The 15,185-nt window shown below is 46.5% G+C and overlaps 2 protein-coding genes across 2 annotated transcripts in view; one reads left to right on the plus strand and one right to left on the minus strand.

Moving 5' to 3' along the window:
* Positions 1-12,237, minus strand: part of LOC142575842 (2',3'-cyclic-nucleotide 3'-phosphodiesterase-like) — a 51,497-nt gene extending 39,260 nt beyond the window's left edge. Inside the window, exons 1-2 of the mRNA XM_075685541.1 lie at positions 12,128-12,237; positions 11,979-12,030 (exon numbers count right to left, since the gene is read on the minus strand). Of these exons, the coding sequence (XP_075541656.1) occupies positions 11,979-12,027 (49 nt within the window). The 5' untranslated portion in view covers positions 12,028-12,030; positions 12,128-12,237. The remainder of the gene's footprint in view (positions 1-11,978; positions 12,031-12,127) is intronic.
* A 114-nt stretch (positions 12,238-12,351) lies between these two features.
* The window catches only part of LOC142575841 (replication factor C subunit 1-like), a 58,440-nt gene continuing 55,606 nt past the window's right edge, over positions 12,352-15,185 (plus strand). Inside the window, exons 1-4 of the mRNA XM_075685539.1 lie at positions 12,352-12,638; positions 12,914-13,123; positions 13,425-13,479; positions 13,626-13,709. Of these exons, the coding sequence (XP_075541654.1) occupies positions 12,636-12,638; positions 12,914-13,123; positions 13,425-13,479; positions 13,626-13,709 (352 nt within the window). The 5' untranslated portion in view covers positions 12,352-12,635. The remainder of the gene's footprint in view (positions 12,639-12,913; positions 13,124-13,424; positions 13,480-13,625; positions 13,710-15,185) is intronic.

Consider the following 15,185-nt stretch of genomic DNA (forward strand, 5'->3'; position numbering starts at 1 on the left):
GCGAAGAGGGCGGTGCAGAGGCGCCGCCCTCTTATTTCTCATTGGTCTGAATAGTTTTTTTTTTTCGCAATATGGCGCCGTCCTATCATTCAAAAGCATATTTGCCGTAAAGCTTGATGCGACATTCGTAAAATCGCAGAACGAGCCTTAATTCTGAAGCTTAACGAAAAAATTCGGGGAAGTTGTAGCTGCAGGTATGCATACGAGTGAGTGAAACAACTTGGTCCACAAAAGACGCGAGTAAACTCAACGTCACCTGGCTAGGCCCACTCGGGGACCATCAGATGAAACCTGATTGTCCTCTCGCAGGCCCTCTGGACAACCAGGATTTGAGAGGTCTGGTCCTGGGCCCTAATGCGCTTTATCATTTCCTCTTGGGTGAAAGGGGCACCGACACAGGCGCAGCCCCACAGGACATGCTCGTAAGTCCGCATAACCACCAGTAAAACTGTTGACTCAATACCCCTGTCACACGGGCAAACTAAAGTTCACTTTGAGCAGGTGCACTTCAGCGCGCCGACTGACATTGTGGAGGCGCATTGCTACACGATAAGAAAGAGTGGTCTTTTAAATTGGTGGCGATGGCGATCGGGAGTCAGAAAGCAATGCATATATTTGTAAACAGCCCGAGAGCGAGAGTAGTCCTTCGCTGTATTTTTTTTTTTTTTTGCAGTGGGGCACATTTTATTAGCTTGTGACATCAGCAGTTTAAGAAAAAAATGTTATTAAGAGTTGCTCCTGACTCTACTTTCAATATTTATTTATTGTTTACTCATTGCTAACGAGGCTACACACTTCGCAGCCGAGTGCGCTCTGATGTGTCACTAAGCATTCCCGTGTGGCAGCCCGAGAATTACACTAGCGGCCAAGTGCACTCGCTCAGTGTGCACTTAGATTGCCCGTGTGACAGTGGTATTACTGTACTTTCCCTATTTTACGTTCAGGCGTTTCCGAACGGTCCGATGCTTATCAGAAAAAAAAATTCAAACAAAACGGAACCACTACGTGCTATATGAATTCGCGCGATCATTCTTAACTTGCCAGCACAGATGGTTACAAGGTCGCGGGTTCGACTATACTAGCCGCGGCGGTCGAATTATAGACGTGTGGGGGCATAAGACAAAACCGCTCATGCAATGAATTCTCCACTAGAGCGTCCACTACTGTGCTGCATGGGGAATTTAAGCACAATAAATATATAAACGAGTCGTTTTTCTTTTCGAAATGAGCCAAATCCACAAACCGAAACTATGCCACTAGAGATGCAATGACAAGAAAAACAAGGCAACTTTCCTCTTGAAAAAGTGTCGCGAAATGGGTCAAATAACGCAAGCGAACTATGTGCGCAGATCTTATTTCCAATAAATAATGGGCCAGCATATCGCAGTTTCATAGCAAGTTGTGTCGATTATTTTGTTACTGCCTTTAGTCGTGCTTACGAAAAAAAATATATATAGTGAGAGAATACAAAAAAGGATGCTTATGCTTTCAAGAAGACAAACCTGCTCTATATATATATATGTGATTCCCGGTGTTTATGAAGCATATAAGTGCCCCTAATTGCCAATGCTCGATTGGTTCTTATACTGAAATCGCACCGAAACGTTTTGAAAAGTCGTTTCCCACAAACTTTTCGGACCAAAACCGCATGGAGTCCACTGTTGTAATTCGAAAGAAGCCAATCCCAAGTTTACATCCCAACATCGGTCAGATCTGCTGCATAATTGCTCGTTGCTGTTAAGTTGTTCTAGCTGACATGTAAAAAAAATCGCATAATACATTTAAATAGCGTTGCATTTCAGTCCGGTAACACACTTTCGCGTTTTCCTCGAATTCTATTTAGGTGGATTTGACTTATGCGAAAAAAAAAAAAAATATCGGGATCTCACGTGCTGTTGGAATCGACGTAAGCGAAGCTTTCTATGCTGCTTGCTTTTATTTACGATAATCAGTGGTGATGTTGAAGGCGAATGTGCAATTTCCTTAGCGTTTAGTCCAATGCGAGAGTGGTCAGCGTTAGCTTGCGTGCACCACTGCTATTTGTCTGCGTAGTACACATGAACACACAGGGAGACGTGCCTGCTTGAGGCGTTGTGCGCCGTTGTTCATAATATCCGAGAGCGTTGAGCATTATCGTCGCCTCGGATGGCAGGTAGCATCGTGGCTGACGTGTTAAATTTTAATTGAATTATAGGGCTGTACGTGCCAAAACTACGATCGCATTGCCAGGTACGACATAGCGGCGGACTCGGGATGAATTTCTACTTTTTGGTGTTCTTTAGCGCGCACCTAAATTTAAGCGCACTAGATTTTTTTTTTTATTTCGCTCCCGTCGAAATGCGGCTGCCACTGTCGGGATTGAACCTGCATGCGACCTCGCGTAATGCCACAGTCGTCAAGCTATCGCGGCGGGCACAGATGCGTTGATTTGACGTGCGACCACTTCCGCAGTGTCGCACCCTACGGCGTTTTAATGCGGCTTCGCGTCTGCACGCTCTGCATCAGTTGTCCGCCTGACGAATTTGCATGGCGTTTATTTTCAGAAATAGCAGAAGTGTACCGTACCGTACCTTCAGTTGGCCCGCAAGCGCTGTTTCCTTGCTTCCTCACGTCTTTTCCCTCTTCCGCACTCCCGCCCTCTCCCCCTCTATTGGAACTACCATCCTATATAGCTTCCCTCTGGACCACACCTGTGCTGTCACCGCACACGTGCGGTGTGTGCGGTGACATAGAACATTACCTAATGTGCTGTATTGTGTATAACGCGGAAAGGAGGGTGTTATTCGGGTCCCTCAAGAACACAGGACTTCCTCACAGCTCTCTTCAGGACATTGTTTTCCCGCGCGGGAACCCATTGTGTAGGAAGGAGGTCTCTCGCCTTCTGTTAAATTACCTAGAGGACACGGATTTGGCTTCCACATGGTGAACTGAGGAGTGACCATTTGTGATTGGGACGTCTGTGTCTGATTATGTGATTTATTTATTTTAAGTGTCGCTACGGTGGAGCAATTGCCGGCAGCAACTGCAAGGCTAATCCCACCAGTAGCCTACAACAACTCAACTCAACTCAACTCTTCCACGCTATTAGAAAGGTAAGTGCTGCAGCTTCTGCAATGCTTTTGAGGGGGGGGGGTCATGGATAATTACAGCGGTCAAGAGGCTAATGTGGCGGTACCGAGAGAGCTCCAGAGGGCATTGTGCATGCACATGTCACGCGATGGCAAAGTCGAAACAAGTTTCTCGCGTCGACTTTCCTCTCTGTCACGCTCCTGCCATATATATATATACACGCTCTGAACCACCTCCCGAAGCGAATTGCATTAACACAGCAGGAGCAGCACAAAAGTCGAAGGAAGAGGCAAAGAAGCCTTCGCTTTAAAACTCTTAAAACATACGTGGTTAAAGAGATCCCACAACATATATCTTTGATAAACCTGTTTCTGCTTTTCCTTTTACACCTCGCATTCGTGCTGAATCGGCTCTGCGCAAGCCGGTCTGCGACAAACCGGCGCCTTTGTTCATCCTGTCGCAAATATGCACGACTCTCTCTCCCAGCCAGGAAATTCTGCAGCCGACGACGACTTCCATCCTCTCAAAAGCGATTACGCACTGCGTCCTCGCACCAACGTTTCCTGGAGATTAGACAGGGAAATGAGAGAAAGGCGCGAAGAGCCGGGGCGTTGCAAAAGCGACCGCGGGGTCTTTTGCCGCGCCTGGGCGACTTCGCGTGAACGCTCTCGCCCGGTTGCACGAGTGACCTGCTCGATCTGTTATTCGATTTGCATCGATCGTGCCAATGGCGCTTGACGAACAAGTGTGCCTACGTTCGCCCCCAGTCGTGGACGCATGTGCAAGCCGTCACCCATATGCGTGTTGCCTTGCGCGTGTACGGCGCAACGAGCGTCAGCAAAGGCTTCGGCTCTGCAGGGAGGAGCATCGTCCGAGTCTCCAGCGTGTAAAATGTTTGCATATACAGGCACAACGCTCACTTCCCAAGTTCTCATGCAAGGTGACTATACTTAATGCTGTATGTCAGGATAATTAAGGTGCGATATTGTCGATCGCACCGACCGATAGCACAGCGCGCTGCTATAGGCACGAGGCCGCGGGATCGAATCCCGGCTGCGATGGCGGCCCCATTTCGATGTGAGCCGCAACGCGAAAACGCACGTGTATACCGTGCACCGGGTGCGCGTCCTTTACCCCAGGTGGTCAAAATTAATCCCCCCCCCCCCCCCCCCCGTTATACGGCGTGCCTCAATCATCATCTTGGTGTCGGCACGTAAAACTCCCAGAATTTAGTTTCTAGGCCTAGCAAAGCTGGCTTTATTATTACTATTACTTTTTGAAGCGACTATTCTGCTGCCAGTCGGGCAGCGTTAGGCTGGTGTACACCCTCGCAATTTTTTAATAGCACGCGAGCGTCGACCGCACGACGTGTCACTGGCCTTGCAGCGGTGAGGGGCACTCCTGAAGCGAATAGAGTAACAGTACACATTCGAACTAGAATTCGCCTTGCACGACCGCACATAAAGCTGCCAATCCCGCCGTCAGCCGCCACTACAAGGCCGCTGACAGGCCTTACGGTCGACGCTCGCGTGCTATTGTTAAAAAAATTGCAGGGGTGTACACCCATGCAATTTAGGGAAAATTTGGAGAAAATGTAGGGAAAAGCTGAGCGGTATACCGCTCAGCTTTTCCCTAAGGTGAGCCGACCTGCTTCGTTGCTAGTGTGATGTGGTCTTATGAGATCATTTAGCACAAGAAACTGATACCAGCAAACGGCATGCCGCACGTGGAATCCGCTCAGTGTGCACCTGTTCATCTTCAGATGAACCGGCATAACCCTGCCCGACCGGCAGCAGAATAGCCACTTCAAAAAGTAATTGTAATCATAAAGCCAGCTGTGCTAGGCTTAAAAACTGAATTCTGGGGGACTGAATTAATTTTCACCCCCTGGGTTTCCCTAACGCGCGCATCCATGTATCTCTATTTTTAGGTACGACTGGGCAGAGGTACTTTGAAATTGTATCACGATACAGGTACAAGATACTGAGGCGATAAGTATTCGAAATACAGATACAAGATACTAGTGGATCAATTGTACGTATAGGATAGAATACTCGCTATTTGTATCTTAAGGTATACTTCGATACATTAGTTAACTCTTCATATAGACACACTGTAGGGAACTCTGACAGATTTACGATAGCTGGCTTGTAATTTAACTCCTATCAGACCTCGTTCGTTTCGAATTTCTTTGTTGACATGTATAAGCATTGTTCTAACAAGGAACTGTATACCGCGGTTCCGTAACGCTCTTTATGGGTCTGCGAAAACGTGCATCAGGCCCGGCATTTTCGAGCGATCACTTTCAGAGATACCGTCACCCAGCGAGATTTCGCGTGATTTGGCGACAGATGCGTCGGCGCCTACGGCCGACAGCGTTCCTCGCATATATAGAGTCAAGTACGCTGTCTATAGGCACAGCTGCGCGAGATACGTTGTCACCGATGCGCAGGGTGACCCGTCACGCCAAATCTCGGGAAAGTGATCACCCGAAAATTACCGCTCTGCAGGTCAACGGACGGTACGCTACTGCATAACCATTTTTTCCCGTGCTTCCTTTATAATGAGTGGTAGGAAGTATATATATATATATATATATATATATATATATATATATATATATATATATATATATATATATATAGTGATTTGCAGGCTGCTAAACTAAGGCGGGTCAGCATCTTATTCTTCGTGCTTGGTTATAAGTATAGTTTCGTAATCGCCCCATATCGAGCTTCAGATACAGTACACGCACTCCAAACTCAACGGTAATGCCTGTAGTTTGTTGTGTTAATGACAACGGCAGAAAACGTTAGCACCAATGTTCGTAATGCGCCTAACTACGAGCACCTGTGTTGATGGTATTTCGAAATGCTCAACTTACTTACAATTTGTCGCCGCCAGACGACGGGGAAAAAAGAAAACCGGCAGACCGCTTAACTGCAGGTGACGCTCCATCTACGCTAACATGTCGAACACCAACAGTCGATAACACGCCGAAAATCAACTTGCGTGTGCGGATGGCCATATCTGTGACATGGTGCATTGTCGTCGTGCGACATACGGCTCCTCGTGCGCCCCAGAGTGGGCCATTGGGCCAAACATCTGGCACTATTGCTGAAATCAAATTAAAAATTAAATTATGGGGTTTTACGTGCCAAAACCACTTTTTGATTATGAGGCACGCCGTAGTGGAGGACTCCGGAAATTTCGACCACCTAGGGTCCTTTAACGTGCACCTAAATCTAAGTACACGGGTGTTTTCGCATTTTCGCCCCCATCGAAATGCGGCCGCCGTGGCCGATTGCTGAAATCAAGTCCGAGTCGAAGAAGGTGCTCAAGTAGTTCCGGAAAAGACGCTTCCAAAACGTATTAGCAAAGGGGCAGGAACGCTGGGAGCGCTGTTTTGCATGCGCAATGGGGTTATTTCAAAGGTCGTGACAGTGTTTGAATGCGCGAGTACTTTCCTCGAAACTGAGCCAGTCTCGAGAAACATTTTTGATACCACCCCGTACAATAGTGTGCGCTAATTATGACGGAATTTCGACAGCGGCCACGACAGCACTTGAGGTCACAGCAGGATAGAAGTGACTCGAAACGTTTAAGTGCCTTGAAGTATATCGGCATATCCGCCCGCATGCACCTGTACCTTAGAAGAACTTCTTGTTGGGCGAGTTGGCGCATATTAGTAAACAGTTTTATAACTGCACAAACAAACAACCAACCACAGAGAGAGCGCACACAGAGACAGCTTGTGTGCTCTCTCTCTCTCTCTCTTTCTGTGGCTGTTTGTTTGCTAATATGCACCTGTATGTTGCGGACGCCGAGCGTGCTCTCGACTTCGAAACTACGTCCGTGACCCGGTGCAACTGCACTGCACTTACACTCTAAGAAGGTGTGCCGTTCGTTACTGGAAAAGTACCGGGCTCGCAGCGTTAAAGAAAGGAAACGCATCAAGGCAGATGATTATCGTTGTGTGGCGGAAAGGGGCACTCCAAAGGGTGTAAACTGTTCTTAGAGTGTATTTAGAACGAAAACTCAAACGCAGGGCATCCGCAATTTACTGGCGCATTGTCGGTCAGCGCCAGTGAAGAGGGCTGCTGATGAAGCAAAAAGGCGAGCTGATGCCGAAAGGAGCAAGTCGAGACAGCGGCTGGCGAAAAAGCCTGCAAAGGCGAATGCATGGGAGAAGAGGCAAAAGAAGACTTCACATGTGAAAGTACTCAAGGAAAAAAATCAGGTACGAGGACACAGAACTTCGCAAGCTTCGTTTTTGTATTTTGTTTTCCCTGACGAATGACGTGACGCATGCATCCACGCCGCTTGGTTTCGGAACAGTTAGGTTAGCTGTACAATAAGCCTCTCTACATCTACACTGCAGGTGCACTTGTAATGTCATGCCCTTCCTGTCTCGTTTTTCTTCTTCTTCTCTTACATTTTCATACCTGCTATGGCTTTCATAGATTACGAAAAAGCATTTGATTCAGCAGAGATACCAGCAATCATAGATGCATTACGTAGTCAAGGAGTACAGACCGCTTACGTAAATACCTTGGAAATATCTACAGAGGTTCGACAGCTACCTTAATTCTGCACAAGAAAAGCAGGAAGATACCTATAAAAAAGGGGGTCAGACAGGGAGACACAATCTCTCCAATGCTATTCACTGCGTGCCTGGAAGAAGTACTGAAGCTATTAAACTGGGAAGGCTTAGGAGTAAGGATCGACGGCGAATATCTCGGCAACCTTCGGTTTGCCGACGACATTGTTCTATGCAGCAACAATGCAGACGAATTACAACAAATGATTGAGGACCTTAACAGAGAGAGTGCGAGAGTCGGGTTGAAGATTAATGTGCAGAAGACACAGATAACGATGAATAACGAGAGTTCAAGATCGCCAGTCAGCCTCTAGAGTCTGTGAAGGAGTACGTTTACCTAGGTCAACTAATCACAGGGAACACTGATCATGAGAAGGAAATTCATAGAAGAATAAAAATGGGTTGGATCGCATACGGCAGGCATTGTCAGCTCCTGACTGGAAGCTTACCGTTATCATTGAAAAGGAAGGTGTACAATCAGTGATTTTACCAGTGCTGACATATGGGGCAGAGACTTGGAGACTGGCAATGAAGCTTGAGAACAAGGACCGCGCAAAGAGCGATGGAACGAAGATTGCTAGGCATAACGTTAAGAGACAGAAAGAGAGCGGTTTGGATCAGTGAACAAACGGGTATAGGCGATATTCTGATTGACATCAAGAGAAAAAAATGGAGCTGGGCAGGTGATGTAATGCGCAGGTTAAATAACCGTTGGACAATTAGAGTTACATAATGGGTACCATGAGAAGGGAAACGCAGTTGCGGACGGCAGAAGACAAGGTGGAACGATGAAATTAGGAAATTCGCGGGCGCTAGTTGGAATCGATTGGCGCAGGACAGGGGTAATTGGAGATCGCAGGGAGAGGCCTTCGTCCTGGAGTGGATATAAAACAGGCTGATGATGATGATGAGCTTAGATGTAGTAATTGAAGTGGGAACTGAACGCTACTAATCTTAGCAACTGCATGCAACTCCACAACGCCCTTATAATCGCTGGCGCTTATCACGTCAATGCTGAAAAGTGTAAATACTATCTACAGAAAAAAAGAAAACGAGGGGGCGAAACAACGCTGTATTTTGGGCAGGTCAAAGTAAAACAATCGGCAAAAGTGACTGAAATGTTGGTTCACGTGATTTACTTTAAGCGGAAATATTTCACTAGGTGCAGAGGTCGTTGCAGCGAGCGCGTTCTTTTTTTTTTTTCCTTGGGGACGCTGCATTACAGATCACACGCAAAAAAAAAAAAAAAAATGTTTCGCAGCGTAATATATCAGCGGCGGACGTTAGAAAGTGGATAGTGTGAACTAATTAACGGTGCAGCTAGGTGGCTATGATTACTTAAGTTCCTTTTATTCGGTAGCTTTGAGGTACAAGCTGCAATTCCGGAGCACATCCATTGCGTTATCAAAGTAACGGCAGCCCCCAGATGCCATTCCTTAATATGTGCCGCACCAATGTATTTCTATGCAAAATTTCGGATGGATGTATATAATCGACATATTAATGACATTCAATCAACGCTTGGCTTCAACCCGCACTTGCAACTTACATGAACGCCTTACAATGGTAATTTTTGCCCCCTTTTGGCATCCATCAATATCCCCTCTAAAATTTTACCAGAACAAGTACGCGACGCTTGCTATGCTTGGAATTGCTTATATAAAATTCATTTTATGCAATGCGTAATCTCATGCAATGTTCTTGTTTATAGTGAGCCCGTTCAGCACGTGCTTGTTCGTCAACAAACGTATGGCGAATATATTCTCACGTGGTGGTGACGTTGAAGAACACAGTAGCAATAATGTGAAAGACAAAACTAAGTTTTATTGGGCGAACCTGTGCCCACAAAAACAGGCTACACTTATAGCACAACGATAGCGGCGAACACGGTCGGCGATCGTCGAAAATCTGATCAACGGGTCAAGCGCGTCGGCTTTTATACATCAATTGTCGAATGTTCCAGACTAATCGTTGGGACCCGCGTGCCTTCCACAAAGTTCTACACCATTCGCGTCAGGCGACGAAATCAGATAACATAAGGTTCGGTGACAATAGAAAGCGGATGGAGCATCGATAACTTTTCAGATACTTCGGATATATGCAGGCGCGTCCCGCGCTGTGCGATAACATTTGTTAGGCGGCGAAACCTGGTCGCCCGATAAAGATAAGTACACGTGTCATTACCCCCCTCTTAAAGGGACACTAAAGGTTACCAGAAACTCAAGTTAAAGTGGTAGAGCAATGTTCTAGAACGTCTAAGGCGTCAATATAATCGCGAACAGAGCTTTAGTAACCGAGAAATTGAGGTAAATGCATGACACGATTTGAGACCCCCCAGCGACATTCCGGTACTAGCCCGATGACGAAAGCACTCCTCATAATTTGTGTTACTAATACTCAACTACTCGTATTAAAAATATTTCATTCGATTATAAGACGGAAAAAAATGCTACTTGTCTACGTCTATTCGATTCTAAGAAAAAATAACATTTTGACGTTACCCTTCAGTAATATGGGTGTTCGAAAGGTTTCGTTTTCGCTCGACTCTGCGCGCTCGACTCTGCGCCGCGCACGCTTTGGAGTTTCAATAGTTTCGTTATCGCGTCGTGCTGTGAGGGTTCTGCTGGCTCGCGAAACTTTCATTTGGAACAAGCAGCGAGAATGCCACGTCCATGTGATGTCGTGGGAAGCCCTCGTTGCTTTCTCGCTCCGGAGAGCCGGTGTCGAGGCCGCCGTCGTAGTACGCAACGACGCCGGCAGTGCGAGCCCTCAGCAGCAGGTCGCGCTCGCCGGTGCTCAAATCGCTGAAGTTGAGCCCACCATCGCGAGCCAATCTGTCAGTGTCAGGTTCCATTGCGACGTGCGTCGAAGTTTGCGTCATAGAATGAAGTACCAGCTTATGGGTGTCTTGCGCTGGAGTTTGAGGTATAGTATCGGCGCCTGGTGGCGGTGCGGGAAACGACATCTGGGTCGTGCCAGCTTGGGTCGTATTGAGCCCTGGCTGTGGCGAAGCACGTTTCTAGGCCGAGTTTTGCGTCGATTCGCACTTTTTTATGCCCTGTTGCGAGTGCGAAAAGGCTCGTCACTTCTCACAGACCACGCCGACCACGCTGCGAGCTCGCCGCAGCCTATAGTTTAACGAAAACGGACTCTCCGTGTGCCGTGGGACGTAATGTGGGACGTAATTCGTTCCTCCTTCCGCTAGCCACCATACTCCCGCTTTCGCTCTGCTGTCGGCTCTGTCTTGGCTGTTTCTGGACGCGCGTTTGCGTTTTGCGCAGAAAAGCCGTAGCGCCGTCTGCGGACGCCGTTCTACTCACCGATGGCGCAACGTCACTATGAGACCATGATGTCAGTACTCCTCGATCGGAGGGCGGGCGACTTGAACTGCGCTAGAGGTACGTGGACACTTCAGAACGCATTTTCTCTTAAAATAAGTCGCTCCTTGGCACGAAACAAGCGTTTCGAGGTTTCTGTGATGGCATTTCAACAGTCCACGTTGACTTAATAGTAACCTTTAGTGTCCCTTTAAAAAGCATCGACCCGATGCTGCAAACAAACGAAAGTAATATAGAAAAGCACTCGTACTCGTATATAGGGCGTATACACTAAATAAAGCAATGCCAAAAAGAAAAGAAAGAAAAAAAGAGAACTGAAGTAGCGAACATCCACTACGTTCTGGCACTGATGCCTTTCAATAGATCGAATAGTTATCGCCAGAGTACTTTCTGAAAACTATTAAATGACCCTGGTAATCACGAAACCGACACTTAAAAAAGAATTGTAGTTTACTTTGCAGGATATGCGACCAAGTCTTGCGCGTCTTTTTGAAAAACCTGAAAAGAAATTTACTCTAAATTTTCAGAACATGCCAGTAAATCCACGCGGCAAGATGAACGATCTTCTCGCATATTTTGATAATTGAACCATGGCACTCTAAGCGCTGCAGCGGATGCAGTTCAATTTTCGCGGGTTTCGCAACTAGAGCCTCGTTTGCGTTCGCCCTGGGCAAACGGGTGGAAACACGACACCGAATGCGCTTCCAGGGGAAGCTTCCGGTAAAGAAACCTAACAGCGCAAGCACTGCATTTAGATTTCTCATGACGAGCCGTATGTGGCGAGCAAAGCAGCCGAGGGCCACGGCGTCTGCGCTTTCGATTGCACACGCCGTCAGGCGCCTAATTCACGCTTCTCCTTCGTCAAAGCAGTTTTTTATTGACCAGCCGCCTTCGCTAATGCGTTACGATAAATCCGTAGCTATTCTTGCAAACACTATATCATACTATACCACAAATACCAGCTTTCTTACCTGCAGGAGCCGGCGGCTGACAACTGAAGCCCTCCTCGTTTGAATCCATTTCCTATAAGAGCGGCGGCGCGTTGAAACAAGTGGTAAAGAAACAGAGTGAAGAAACTGAACCATAAATCGCGCGTCCAAATGAAACAACTCACACCAACCTTTATATGGACTGGACCCGCCCGACAACCCAGACCACACTCCACAGCTTCGAAACGAAACTATGAGAGACCAGCAACAGCGAGCAACGAGAGTCATCAAGGCAACTACAAAAAAAAAAAAAAATCTATTTAAAAAACAAGCAACAGTTATGGACGTGAACGTAGCTCTCTAAATCATTAAATCTTGTGCTCGCGTCTGTGCGTCACATATATACTCTTACAATGATATCTTTATAATTGTTGCAATTATATCAATTATGGCCTAATTCTTCGCAAAGAGTCAGCGAGGAAATCAAAAGCACTGATTCAAAGTTTCTTGAGCTGTGCTGGCAACCGATCCCAAGACATGGCGCGAAGCATGGCTACAGTGTAGCATGGCGCGAAGTGCTGTTTTTGTTACGGTGGTATCGTAAAATGGGAGCTTGTTTCGTTCGTAGTTCCCGTGTTAAAACCAGCCATACTGCGGCGCTTTTCTGATGCAGTCGCGCGACAAGCAGCAATCCTAATAATGGTTTGTATTCCCGCTCTACGTCTTTTACCGATGTCAAAAAGCCAGTACGCGCAAGTTACAGATTCATCGTGCGAATCGTGACAGTTAAACACAATTCGGGATTCGGCATCGCGGCATGTTGATTGCATGCCCCTGTATGTTCACGGTCGCCGATAGGTTCTCGAGTTTAAATGTCTCTGTGGTGAAATAATTCAACGGAGTGTTCCTCGACACTTCAGTCGAATTCCAGCGCTTAGTTGTAGTTGTTGCCCTTACAAACGGAAACTCAACCGCAGGACATTCGCAAGTTTTTCACTTCTTCTGGGTCAGCGCCTGTGAAGCGGGCTGCCGATGATACAAAAAGACAACCTGATGAGAAAAGCAAGCCCAAACAGTTGGCGAAAGCGGAGAAAGAGCCTGCGAAACCGAAGGCCTTGGAAAAGAAGAAAGCTTCACCTGTGAAAGTTCCAAAGAAAGAAAAACATGAGCCGGCAAAGTCAGCGAAGGTACGAACACTTCACAGCTCTCTTTTTCTTAATTTCCTTTTTTTTTCTTTTGGGATATCTGGTTATTTTCAATCCGGCAAGAATGGCGATTGGTGCGGGAACTGACTGACAAAAATAACGAGAATCAAGGAATTTTCTCGTTCGTTGAACTTATCAAGGCTAAAGTACAGTCTTTTGTGATTCTGTTAAATAAACTTGCAGTTATTTCATGGACTCCTTCTCAGCGTCTTAACATTCCACAGTGCTGTGTTCACCAAAACACACTTCAGTGTTGCTGCTCTCTATTTCCCTGCTTTTTTAGGAAAAGAAGGAATCTGGAAAGAAGCCACGGCAAAGGATTGTCATGCTTGATTCCGGTTAGTTGACTCTCAATGAAGTTGCATGTGCATGAGCTGCATATACTCATAATACAACTGTCTCTCAAAAAGTACTGAAGTACAGAGTTCTAAAAGCTCTTAAATGACGGACGTCATAAAAAAAAGAGGGTCTTTATTTCGTTCAGATTCGGAAGATGAAGAACCAATCCCCAAAAAGGCCAAGAAGCAAACCAAAGAATGTAAAGCTGCAATTGTTGACTCAGATGAAGGTAGGTGTGTCGTTCATGGTTGACAATGCCTTTTTCTGTTCTCTGTGACAATAAATGTGAAGCAATATGCTTTTTCATTATTGCTCCAAAATAGCAACAAGCCGTCTGGTTTCATAAAAAAGAAAACTACTGTATTTGCATGTGAATAACGCAACCATCAATATAACATGGTTTTGATCTCTCCAAGGAAGAAAAAAATATGTATATTATGCCCTTACACATGCCATGAACCCAAATATAACACAAAGTTTGTTCTGGGGCTGGAAATCTTGGAAAAACAAACAAACTTGCTTTATATTCATGCGAATTTGGCAACTCAAGACAACAGGCACCCAAGAACTGCACTGCTGGTCTGTGTCCTCGCACAATGTTTATTGCTATTTACTCTCCTTAAGGAGGTTAGAGAAGGCAGTTTTAGAGAGACGAGGAGAGAAAATAAAGTAGGGGAACTTAACTATTTGTGTACTGTACAGTCAGGCAAAAAATAAATGAAAGCATCTATAAAAATGTGAAAAACCACAGTTTGCTTGTGTCATCATTTCAGTGAAGCTGGGGAACCACTAAGCACAGCTAAGAGCAAAGGGTTTTTTGTACGTCCCTTCGCTTCATCTACTCCATTGTTTCTCACTCCTCATCTCTTAAGCCATACCCTGCTGCTCGCTCATGCCTAATACCAGCGACACGCAAGAAGAAGAAAAGTTTGACACAAATGGCCCTCTTCCCTCCCTGCAGACAAGTGGCACTGGTCACTTGAAGCGGTGGTCAGTCAGCGGTGTTGATAATGGGAGCTGGTTTGATCCTTGCGATAGCAACTGCGTCTTCTTGCCCTATGTGCAGGATTGTGAAATGGTGTTCAGTACGTTTGAGTGCATGAAAAGGGCTGTCGTAGTGGAGCTGAAGAGAACGACGAGGCGTGTCAACACAGACAAAAACGTGTAAGGATGTTTGCGGGTTTTAGGGTAGGAAAGTGTCATGCTTATTCATGTGAGCAGAGGTTGGCGATGGATGCAAGTTGTGCATGAAAATGCTTATATCCTGGACGAAGGAAGATGGATCCGAAACATTCGGCATAGATACGGGGTTGACGAGGCCACCGGCCAAACGAAGGGTGCAGCCGTAAACCATCTCACCTACAGAGCAGCCGAGTTCTGGTGGGAGTGTTGACCGAAAGTTGAACATCACGATAGGAAGATGCAATATCCAACCTTCCGCGTGAGGCTGAAGGGCGAGTGCAGCTTTCAAGTGTTGATGTAGCCTCTCGCCGTCGCCGTTGTATGCAGGATGGTAAGCACTTGTGCAAATGTGCGCACAACCCAGTAGGGATGTTACAGACGTAGAAAGTGCTGATTGAAACTGTCTGCCTCGATCAGTGGTCACTATTTATGGCGCTCCAAAACGGCTAATCCATGTAGACAGAAAAGTATGTGCTACTGTCTTCGCCGTTATGTCAGCCGTTGGAGCTGCTTCAGGCCACCA

This window comes from Dermacentor variabilis, chromosome 3 (genome assembly GCF_050947875.1).
Source record: "Dermacentor variabilis isolate Ectoservices chromosome 3, ASM5094787v1, whole genome shotgun sequence".
NCBI classification, from domain to species: domain Eukaryota; kingdom Metazoa; phylum Arthropoda; class Arachnida; order Ixodida; family Ixodidae; genus Dermacentor; species Dermacentor variabilis.